General features: G+C 39.6%; 1 protein-coding gene across 2 annotated transcripts in view; it reads left to right on the top strand.

Annotated features, from left to right (window-relative positions):
• MCTP1 (multiple C2 and transmembrane domain containing 1) overlaps positions 1 to 12,251 on the top strand; it is a 1,071,916-nt gene that overhangs the window by 839,169 nt on the left and 220,496 nt on the right. For both annotated transcript variants that reach the window (XM_059888261.1, XM_010807608.3), the window contains one exon: positions 4,799 to 4,978. In XM_059888261.1, the coding sequence (XP_059744244.1) occupies positions 4,799 to 4,978 (180 nt within the window). The remainder of the gene's footprint in view (positions 1 to 4,798; positions 4,979 to 12,251) is intronic.

The raw sequence follows: 12,251 nt of genomic DNA, 5'->3' as shown, positions 1-12,251 counted from the left end.
TTTACCTCCCCTTCCCTCCCACCATTCCCACTTCAGCCATGTCACCCGACCAGCCGCTACCTGTACCAACTCTCCTGTCTTCTTGGAAAGCACCTTCCCCACCTCAACCTTGTCAGGCCAGTAAATTGCAACTTCCCCTTAAAGACTCCACTGAGATATGATCTTCCCTGTGACTTCTCCGTGTTCCCTTCCCAAATGTAAAGCACCGTCCTCTGTATTTCCAGTGTCTTCTATTTGAAGCACTTAGACTTAAGGTGATCGAATAATTGCTTATTCAAACCAGGATATTTTTGAGAATGAACGAGGATGCTACGACTAATTACCCCAGAGCCATAGACATAAACCAGGACTGTCTGAGGCAAACTAGGATGTACGGTCATCCTACTTATCTTTACATTGCTGAAACGACTGTTTACATGTCGGTCATTCCCACTCCCCACACATACACAAGGAGGCAGGCAGTGAATTCATGGAAGGTGTAGGCTTCGGCATCTAGTACAGTGAGTGCCAACATAGTAATCGACTGATTAAATCTTGGGAATTTTACTGGGGCAGAACGTTGTAGCATATTAAAAAGCAGAGACATCACTTTGTCAACAAAGGTCCATCTAGTCAAGGCTATGGTTTTTCCAGTGGTCATGTATGGATGTGAAAGTTGGACTATAAAGAAAGCTGAGCGCAGAAGAATTGATGCTTTTGAACTGTGGTGTTGGAGAAGACTCCTGAGAGTCCCTTGGACTGCAAGGAGATTCAACCAGTCCATTCTAAAGGAGATCAGCCCTGGGTGTTTATTGGAAGGACTGATGTTGAAGCTGAAACTCCAATCCTTTGGCCACCTCATGCGAAGAGCTGACTCATTGGAAAAGACCTTGATTCTGGGAAAGATTGAGGGCAAGAGGAGAAGGGGATGACAGAGGATGAGATGGCTGGATGGCATCACCAACTCAATGGACATGAGTTTGGGTAAACTCCGGGAGTTGGTGATGGATAGGGAGGCCTGGCATGCTGCCGTCCATGGGATTGCAAAGAGTCGGACATGACTGAGCAACTGAACTGAATTGAACTGAAGTGGTAGAGACCATCAAAAGGAGATGGGAGGGAACGTGTGCAAGGGAAACAAGTACACTAGTTAGGGAGGAGCAGAGGTCTGGGGATTAAAACATAGTTTGGGAAAGATTGTGGAAACTCTGGATTGTGAGGTTCAGGAATTTCTAAGAAAGTGCAGTAGCAGGGGAAGGTTTAAACATGGGGCAATGACATAAAGGATAACTGATACTGAATATAAGGTGAATTGGAGGGACAGAAAGGCAGGGAGAACTGAGGAAACTATTTGGATAAAAAAAAAGGTGAAATTATGAATGCCTGAACTAGGATTGTTTGTCATTTAACCTTTTATGCTTGATGAAAAGCTTAGGACCCTTTAGAATGCAAGTGGCAGAAACCCAAATTAACCAAAAAGGGAAATTTATCAGCTCCGCTAACGTAAGTATACAGGCGTGCTGGATCCAGGCTCTCACACAGTGTCATCCCATCAGGACTGTGCCATCTCTTGGTTCTACTTACTTTATTGGCTGGGTTCTCAATGGTTTGGTTCAGTTCAGTTCAGTTCACTCAGTCGTGTCTGACTCTTTGTGACCCCATGGACTGCAGCACACCAGGCCTCCCTGTTCATCTCCAACTCCCGAAGTTTACTCAAACTCATGTCCATTGAATCAGTGATGCCATCCAGCCATCTCATCCTCTGTCATCCTCTTATCCTCCCACCCTCAATCTTTCCCAGCATCAAGGTCTTTTCCAATGAATCAGCTCTTCTCATCAGGTGGCCTAAGGACTGGAGTTTCAGCTTCAACATCAGTCCTTCCAACGAACACCCAAGACTGATATCCTTTAGGATGGACTGGTTGGATCTCCTTGCAGTCCAAGGGACTCTCAAGAGTCTTCTCCATCACCACAGTTCAAAAGCATCAATTCTTCTGCACTCAGCTTTCTTTATAGTTCAACTCTCACATCCATACATGACTACTCGGAAAACCATAGCCTTGACTAGATGGACCTTTGTTGGCAAAGTAATGTCTCTGCTTTTTAATATGCTGTCTAGATTGGTCATAACTTTTCTTCCAAGGAGCAAGCGTCTTTTAATTTCATGACTGCAGTCACCATCTGCAGTGATTTTGGAGCCCCCAAAAATAAAGTCTGTCACTGTTTCCACTGTTACCCCGTCTATTTGGCATGAAGTGATGGGTTCTCCATGGAGTTCTCCCCAGAATGGACATTAGTAACTTCCAGCCTACTTTCTACCAGCTTAGCAGCCCCAGAAAAAGGAGGACACCGTTTTATCAATAGTTCCAGCAAAAATCCTAGGGAAGACTCTCTAGATGATGAAAATCAAATCACGGAAGTAAAATTATCAAGAAGAACTATAGAAGTGATGAGCTTCCAAATGAGCAAGAAAATAAATGTACTTATTCCAAAATGATCTAGATTGTGTTTTTTCAATATATTTAAATTATGAGAAACGTGAGTCATTATTATCTTTAACTCAAAAATACTTTTACATATGATACTGGACATAGCATGCTAACTGTCTAAACAAGAGAGAAATTACTTCACCTTTTCAGTCCAACCTGTCAATGCAACAGTAGAGGAACTGATCTTTGAAGAGTGGTAATGGAGCCAGAGGAGGACTCAAAAGGGCGATTAAAATGAATGTGTCTTTGTGTGCCGGGGTCCAGCCCCGGCTGATCCAGGGAGTTCGAAGCGGGGACGGCGTCGGCGAGGATCAGGATACAATAGCTTCAATTCTATATTAATTAAAGATGTAAAGAGTAATGGAATGAGGATAGCTCAGTAGGAAAATTCAGTGGAGAAAAGAGGCTGAGTAGCTTGGTTTACGTGGGAGACCAATAAAACTTCAAGACAAGAAGCTTGCACCACTTACGTAGGCCGCAGGCGTCCTTCCGTTCTTCCGAAGGAGAGGAGACACTGAGGCCTCCCCAGTTGGATCTTAGAAGCCCAGGCATAATTAGTAAGCATGGCGGGTTCCGCGCTCCAGATGGAGACTCAACCAGAGTGAGAGAGAGAGTGACATGGGGAGACCAGTGTTTCGAGGAACTAATCCCAATTCTTTATTTTCCAGGGTCTGTTTTTATACACTGAGGTGTTATACAAAAGTCACGTGGGAACAGCAGTCCTGACTTTAAGTCAGGTGCTTCATACAAATGTAGACAGAAGTCTTAGGGGTGTTTCATCATCTTCTGGCCAGGGGGCCTGCTGACAATTTATGGCCCTCTCCTTATGACAGTGGTCAGTCAACCAGAACACTTATTTCTCCAAGGTTGATTATTCTTAAAACAGACGCCACTTTCTGAAGGTACCAGATAAAGTTACATTCCTATAGGTTGAGGGTGCAGTGGGTTTTAATTAAGGAAAGAATTTGCTTAGCCTAAGGTCTAATGTGATTAGTATCAAAGGTTAATACTTCTTATTTCTTCTATATATTCATTAATGTGTAAAAGGGCAGGGGATGTGGAGACTTAGCAGTAAACATTGGCTCAACAAATGAAAAACCCTTCACCAATATAATTTCTAATTAGCCCACTATACTTATACTAATGGTTTTCTAACTTTTCTAAGGAACCTGTTTTTATAACGTTTAAAGCATCTCGTGCCTCTCATGGTTGGGAGGCTGTGAGCAATCACATGTGGCCGGACAAGCCTGTCAGGCAGGTTAGAGAACCTTCAGAGGGGTTTGTAGGTTGAAACACTCCTGTCACGCCCAGGAATTATTATTAACTGGAGCTCTAAGTTAACTCCTTCTCCGAAAGAGGTGGTGGGGGACAGCCCCCCGTAAAGTCAGAGGTGTAGGGGAGAGCACAAAGTAGTAAAGTAGGCAGGCTCTGGTTATGGGGGTAGATGCTCGAGAATTTCCAGGGGGACTCCTGAGGCTCGATCCCGCCTTTGCGTATGTCGAGCCTCCTTCCTCATGACCTTTGCCATGGGCGGAGTGCCTCACGCCGGCCCCCAACATTTGTAGGAATTCCTATTTGATTTTATTGAGAAACAAGCTGAGAAAGCTCTTCATTCTGAAATGACAGGAAGCTATGGGTTTGAGAAACATTTATAAATTTATTTGTAGAATTGATAGCATAAGACTGAGAACACTATAACTATGAATTTCCTATGAAATTTATGTTCTGAATAAAGGGTATATAATGTTCAGAACAAAAATCCCAAAGAGAGATACAAAGATTCAACTAGTTATAAGTAGATTTTCAATATTAAGGAGTATATAAAATAATTCTGTTTGATGTTCAAGTTAAACACACACACACACATATATAGTGTATATTTGTATATAATATGAATGAAATACTGCTCTAAATATAGTAACAATCACTGGTTGGTAGGATTTGGTGCACTTTTAGTTTTCTTAGTTTCTTAGTCTGAATTTTTTTTACAGTTTTTAGAATGAATGTGTGTTACTTTTAAATGAGAAAAGAAATGAAAAATGTTTCTTTAAGAGGATAAAGAATTCTGTCATAAAAGTAAACTACTGTTGCCCTTTGACATGATGTCATGTGGTTTTTCTCACAACTTTTCCCCCACAAATATCCATGATTCTCTCAGAAATTATACTGGGTTTGGGGAATGGACCTTTGATCTGAAAGAATATGGCATTTCTCCTATTATGCAAATAATAATCGAACACATTTTTACACTGTTATGCTAGTATTAGGAATAGGAATGTAATCATATTCATTGATACCTACCTTACTAAATCATTTTTATTCTTTTCAAGAATGTACCTTTCAAGAACAAAGTTCCAATACAGAAAATAATCTGAACCAAGGATCCAGTGTGGTAGAAGCTATCTTTCAAGTATTGTACCACTGCACTTTCTCTCCACAAACATTTGGAAATGTCTTTGTGAGTTACATGGAAGAAGAACAATTATGGGACTTGTTATACAACATTCCAGGTATGAGAAAGTTACTATTTGTAAAAGAAGTGTTTTATAGATACTCAAATATATCTTTAAAGACATTTGTAAAAGTTTATTGATGTCAGTTTTGCCGAATCTGTTATTTGTAAAAGGTTATCTTACATTTTTTTCAGTATACAGGCTACTTTGGGGAATCATTAACCGTTAATTCCCATCAAAATTTAACATACTTGGTACAAGGTGAGAGGGGAAGTTATTACCTAGAAATTATGTTATGCGGATTTTCTTTTTTATTAAAAATTTAACATTTACCACAGATGATGTTTTGCTATTAAACATGTAAGAAATTAGTAAAATGTAAAAAAATACTTTGTGCTTCTCAGATGCTTTTATTAAACAAACTGATGGATAAACCTGCTGGCCAGTTTTCTTCATATGTAAATGGAATTTATTATGACCAGCCTAGTGGCTCTCTATCGGAGAAGGCAATGGCACCCCACTCCGGTACTCTTGCCTGGAAAATCCCATGGACAGAGGAGCCTGGTGGGCTGCAGTCCATGGGGTCGCTAAGAGTCGGACATGACTGAGTGACTTCACTTTGACTTTTCACTTTCATGCATTGGAGAAGGAAATGGCAACCCACTCCAGTATTCTTGCCTGGAGAATCCCAGGGATGGGGGAGCCTGGTGGGCTGCCGTCTATGGGGTCGCACAGAGTCGGACACGACTGAAGTGACTTAGCAGCAGCAACAGCAGTGGCTCTCTCTATACATTTAAGTAAGTCCTATCATTGTTTCAGGGGTACTGTGTTTTCTCCAGCTGTGTTGTTCTGCCCACAGCTCGAGTGGATGGTAAAGTCAGAATGAGTTACATGTCTGAATAAGAAGTGTTCTGAACCAAGGATCCCACCTTCAGGACCAGGTGTAAACATTCTCACATTGTTTGATCCTTAATATTCTGTCTTTAAATCTCTGTACTTAATGTCTTGGGACAATGAAGGATGAGGATTTAGGGGTTATCCTGTCAGTCCTTTAACTATATATATCATTTACATTTGGTTTTCAACCTAAATGCTTTCTTATACACTGTTTTGGAACCACCATTTCCATAAAATACTTAATAGAATCCATATTAAAAAATCTAACTGGCTCATAATAATGGTTTCGTTCTTCCTGTACTTTTTAGCTATCCTCCAGACGTGACTTGACTATCCTTTTAACTATTTTTAAGTCATTATGTTACATCTTCTCTTGGTCATTATCACTGCAAAGTAGCAATATATAGCTTTATGTAATGATTTCAAAACCTCGAATCTATCACTTAGAGACTCTGTGATAATTATCTCCTTTTAAAGTCTTATTTTCTAGTTTTCATATATTCCTCACTGGTTCTTTTTTTACCCCCCAAATGGTCAGTCTGCTGGTTTAAAAGAGAGCATTATTTCTGATGTAGACTTTATTAAACTGAAAGAAAAACAACCTTGAAAGCTCCTCTACCCCCTGCTGTTTTGAGTCATTTTTGGTGAGGATAAGAGCTGAATTGTCTCACAAGATTATAAAGAATCGGGGACCCACTTGCTTCAACCATAATTTATCTTTTAGTTCTTAAGTTCTTGAACCATCTGACACTCAGCACAAAACCATACTGAAAATGACTTAGAAGAGATCAATGGATTTTAGGTGGTGGCCTGAGAAAGCGAAACTGCTCCTTGCCCCTAATTAGTCTTCTCTGCCATCTACACGTTGAACAAACCCTCCTCCCCCAGGTCAGAAAAGTCTCTTGGAATAGGAACGGGTAGTACAGATGTTCACAGAGACCAGATTTCGTCACGGGCTCAAAGGGGCAGAACTTCAAAGTGCTGAAACATCCTTGGCCTTTGCGCAAGTTCTTTCTCCATCAACGTTAACTTATCTCCTTTTAAAGTTGTATTTTCTAGTTTTCATGTATTCCCTTACTGTTTCCTTTTTATCCAAAAACAGGCAGTCTTCTAGTTTAAAGTGAAAGTAAGAATTGCTCAGTCGTGTCCGACTCTTTGCAACCCCATGGACTGTACAGTCCATGGAATTCTCCAGTTCAGAATACTGGAGTGGGTAGCCTTTCCCTTCTCCAGGAGATTTTCCCAACCCAGGGATCGAACCCAGGTCTCCCGCGTTGCAGGCGGATTCTTCACCAGCTGAGCCGCAAGAGAGCATTATTTCTGATGTAGACTTTATTGAATTGAAAGAAACTAAGACATTGCAGTGGTCATGAGGGACTGTGCCTTTTTTTTTTTTCTCTCCTATTTAAATCTTTGTAAGTCTCCTATTCTTCTGTTACCAATTACAATGATCTTAAAATCCCTAATAAGATAGACTAATTCATAAGAAAACTAAGTCTTTTACTGTGGTTTCTGTTTGACTTGAAAAATAATAGGTTTCAAGGAAATATAGCTGAGACACATAATCATAACCCCACAATATTTGCATTTTACCACTAATAGATCTATGCTTCAGTAAATATTATGAACTTATCCAGATTGACTAGAGTGCATTACTTAAAAAACTGGTTTATTTTCTTCCTCTTGAAACACGCTATGATTTCTGTATAGCTTATCCATAAGACATCACAGTCTTATCATTTTAGAGTAAAAAGGTGAAAACAAAGAAGGCAGTATCCTCATTTTCTTGCTGGGCTTCCCTGGTAGATCAGCTGGTAAAGAATCCGCCTGCAATGCAGGAGACCCTGCTTCAATTTCTGGGTCAGGAAGATCTCCTGGAGAAGGGATAGCCTAATCACTCCAGTCTTCCTGGGCTTCGCTGGTGGCTCAGATGCTAAAGAATCTGCCTGCAATGCAGCAGACCTGGGTTCTATCCCTGGGCTGGGAAGATCCCCTGGAGGAGGGCATGGCAATCCACTCCAGTATTCTTGCCTGGGAAATCGCCATGGACAGCGGAGCCTGGCGGGCTACAGTCTGTGGGGTTGAAAAGAGTCAGAGATGACTGAGCGACTAAGCACAGCAAGAGATGTTAAGAGACTTGCCTGAGATTGTTCACTGATTAAATCGTAGAATCCGAACAAAAAAATGGAATTCTGATCACGGGCCTTGTTATTTTCTTTATTTTTTTCTATTAGACTAAACTTTTTGAAACATTTGCTTTATGAATATATGAATTCAGTAATGAAATATATAAATTGGCTTCATAATTAGATATAACTCCTTAGAATGAACATAACTAGGAAGAAAAACAAGAGTGAAAATATCCATTTAAAAAAAGATTACAGAAGATAAAAATTATTAAAAAAACAATTACGTTGGGTATCTCATGTGGGCATTTCAAAGGCCAATACACTCTGTAAGAAATAGATTTGGTAGCAATCATTGCAGGCCTGTACTCTGAAAGTAGGTCAACAATATTTAGTTGGGCAAATGAAAATATCAAAGCACAAGTTACTTTGTGCTTCACTCTATTCCTTAACTCCCTTTTACTTTTAAGAGAAACACATGTCTTTAGCACACACTGAGTTAAACTTTATAAGGAACTACTAAACTGTTTTTCAACGTAATCCCGTCCTTTTACCTTCCCACCCATTATGTGAGAGAGTTTGGGTTGCTCTGTGCCCTCACCAACACTTGGAATTGCCTTTTTGCTTTTAATCATTCTAAGGAGTATATGCTGTTATCTCACTGTGATTTTAATTTACAGTTCCATGGTGATTAATGACGTCAAACATATCTTCATGTTTTTAACAGTCATTTGAAAAAATTCTTTTGAAAAATATCTGTTTAAAACGTCCCTTCATTTATTAATTAGATTGTCTTACTGAGTTTTAAAGAGGTCTTCCTTGGTGGCTCAGTGGTAAGAATTGCTTGCAATGCAAGAGCCACAGAAGATGCAGGTTTGATCCCTGGGTCGGGAAGATCCCCTGGAGGAGCGCATGGCAACCCACTCCAGTAATTCTTGTCTGGAGGATCCCATGGACAGAGGAGCCTTTGGTCCATGGGGTTGCAAGAGTTGGACAGGACTTAGCGACTAAACCGCCACCATACATTTTCATATACATATACAATTTTCCCAGCATCATTTTTAGAAATCACTATTCTTTCCCAGTTTGAATTACTTCAGTGCTTTTGTCAGAAATCAAGTGGACAATTGATCAAATCCATGTCTACGTGTGGATCCTCTGTTCTGACACTTTTAGCTACATGACTGTATTATTCTTTGTTTTCTGTTTGCTCCAACATTGTTCCTTTTAATATCCATTTTGACCTTCTTTGGATTAGCTGGATATTTTTCAGTATTACAGGTTTTCTTTGCCAATGGCTTATTTGATATAATTCTATATTTATTTTGGTAGTTGTTCCAAGGTTTACATCTTGTGATGAGTTATCTTTGACTCATCACAGTTTACATATAATGTAAGAATCTTACACAAGTATATTTCTGTTTACTCTTCGTATTCTTTACATGTGTCATCATGCATTTTATTTCTACTAATGTTATCAACCCTACAGACTATTGTTTCACTTTTGTTCCAGTCAGTTATAGCTTAAAGAAGCAAGTAATGAGAAGAAAGTCTTTCATATTTGTCCATCTAGCTATCATTTCTGGTACTCTTCTTTTACTTGTGTAGATCTGAGTTTCTGACAGATATCATTTTCCTTCTACCTTAAGTATTTCCTTTAATGGACTAAAATTTTTCTGCCATCAATTCATTTAATTTGATTTGATTGCATGAAAACAGGCTTTATCTTCATATTTGACATATTTTTCATCAGACATGTACTTTTGGGTTCAGAGATTTTTCTATCTCTCATTTTTTTTTTTTCACTCGGGACTTTCAAGGCATTTTTCTATTTTATGGCTTGCACTGTTTCTGATGATAAATCACTTTAGGTTTTAAAGTGTTTGCTTCCAGTTATGTAATGTGTCTTCTTTGTGTTGCTCATGTTAAGATTGTTCTCTTTATCACTACTTTGCAGCAATTTAATTATGATGCGCTTTGTTTTCGTTTATTTTGTATTCTGCTTAGGGATTGTTGAGCTTCTCATATCTGATGATGTTTAGTTTTTATCATATTTGGAAAATTTTCAGCCATTCTCACGGGGTATTTTATCTCCCCCCCCCCCCACCACTTTTTTCTGAAATTCTCTTTTTTTAAAATAATTAATTAATTTGGCTGTGTAAGGTCTTAGTTATGGCATGCAGAATCTTCATTACATCATGCAGGATCTTTTGCTGTGGTACATGGACTCTGACTGCACTGTTCAGGCTCAGTGGTTTTGGCACATGGGCTCTCGAGTTGTGGCCCGCAGCCTCCAGAGTCCACAGGCCCAGTAATTGCAGAGTGTGGGCTTCATGGATCTTAGTTTCCTGACCAGGGGTTAAACTTGTGTTCCTTGCATTGCAAGATGGATTCTTAACTATCGGACCACCAGGGAAGTCCCTGATTTGCAGATATTGTAAAACCCTTGTATTCCTCTTATAAATCCAACTCCGTGTTGTGTATGATCCTTTTAGTGTATTCTTACATTCAGTTTGTTGACATTTTGGTGAGGATTTTTGCATCTATGTCCATCAGTGATATTGGGCTGTGATTTTTCTTTTTTGTGTGCTGTCTCTGTCTAGTTTTAGTATCAGGATGAGGCTGGCCTTGTATACAGAATGAGTTTGGAAGTATTTCTTCCTCTGTGCAATTTTTGGGAATAGATTGAGAAGACCAGGTCTTACCTCTTCTCTAAATGTTTGGTAGCTTTCACCTGTGAAGCCATCTGGTCCTGGACTTGTGTTTGTTGAGAGTTTTTCTAAATTACAAATTCGGTATCATTGCTGGTAATTGGTCTGTTCATAGTTTTTATTTCTTCCTGGTTCAGTCTTGGGATATTGTACATATCTAGTAATTTGTCCATTTCTTCTAGATTGTCCATTTTATGGCTGTGTAATTGTAGTCTCTTAGAATCATTTTTATTTCTGTGATGTCAGATATAACTTCTCCCTTTTCATTTCTGATTTTATTGATTTGGACCCTCTCTCTTTTTTCTTCATGAGTCTGGCTAAAAGTTTGTCAATTTTGTTTCTCTTTTTTAAAGTCCAGCTTTTAGTTTCAGCACTATGGTGGTTTTTACAGTGGGTTGTCATTTGAGAAATATCACAGTGAAATGTGAGGGGGAAAATCATATTGATGCTCGTCTCTGTTGATTCAAATAATGATCCCTGAACTTCCCAGTCATTAAAAACAAACAAAAACTTTTATTGTATTTATCACATAAGTAACACATAATCATTGCAGGTGATACTTATTAGAAAGAAGGGAGGAAAGAAAAGAGGGAAGGAGGGAAGAAAAAGTCAAAGAAGAAGAAGGAAAGGAAAAGGAAAATCACCTGAAATACCATTAGTCATTGATAAGCACCATCAACATTGTAGAGTATCTTTTAATTCTTTTCTGCTGCTGCTGCTACTGCTGCTAAGTCGCTTCAGTCATGTCCGACTCTGTGCGACCCCATCGACGGCAGCCCACCAGGCTCCCCCATCCCTGGGATTCTCCAGGCAAGAACACTGGAGTGGGTTGCCATTTCCTTCTCCAATGCATGAAAGTGAAAAGTGAAAGTGAGTCGCTCAGTTGTGTCCGACTCTTCGAGACCCCATGGACTGCAGCCTTCCAGGCTCCTCCACCCATGGGATTTTCCAGGCAAGAGTACTGGAGTGGGTTGCCATTGCCTTCCACGTGTATGTAAACATGTATTTTTTAATAAATATAATATATCGTACTATTTTCTAAGCTTCTTTTTTTTCTAATCAATATGACTTTATTGCGAATATGGATGTGCTGTGCTTAGTCACTCAGTCGTGTCTGACTCTTTGCGACCCCATGGACTGTAGCCCGCCAGGCTCCTCTGTCCATGGGGATTCTCCAGGTCAGAATACTGGAGTGGGTTGCCATGCCCTCCTCCAGGAGATCTTCCCAATCCAGGGATCAAACGCAGGTCAACAGCATTGTGGGTGGATTCTTTACCATTTGAGCCACCAAGCAAGCCCTAAGCTAATTAAATAAATCCCTAGTTGTTGGACATTTAGATTATTTCCAATTTTTTATTTTATTCTTTACATAATCATAATTAATTTCTTAGGATAAATTTCCAGAGAAAGAATAAATGTGTTAATAGGTAAGTGTCAAAGCTTTTGCAATTGCTGCCATGTGTCATCTAAGAAGGTTATGCAAGTTATATATCCACCAGTAGAGTCCCCAGAGTACTAGCGAATACTGTTTTATTCACTGTCATTCTGGCTACTATTCCCTTGATTACCAAGGGGTAACTTTTTTCCCCAATGTTT

Source organism: Bos taurus, chromosome 7 (genome assembly GCF_002263795.3).
Source record: "Bos taurus isolate L1 Dominette 01449 registration number 42190680 breed Hereford chromosome 7, ARS-UCD2.0, whole genome shotgun sequence".
In the NCBI taxonomy this organism is placed as follows: Eukaryota; Metazoa; Chordata; class Mammalia; order Artiodactyla; family Bovidae; genus Bos; species Bos taurus.
This window is presented reverse-complemented; position numbering and strand designations above follow the sequence as displayed.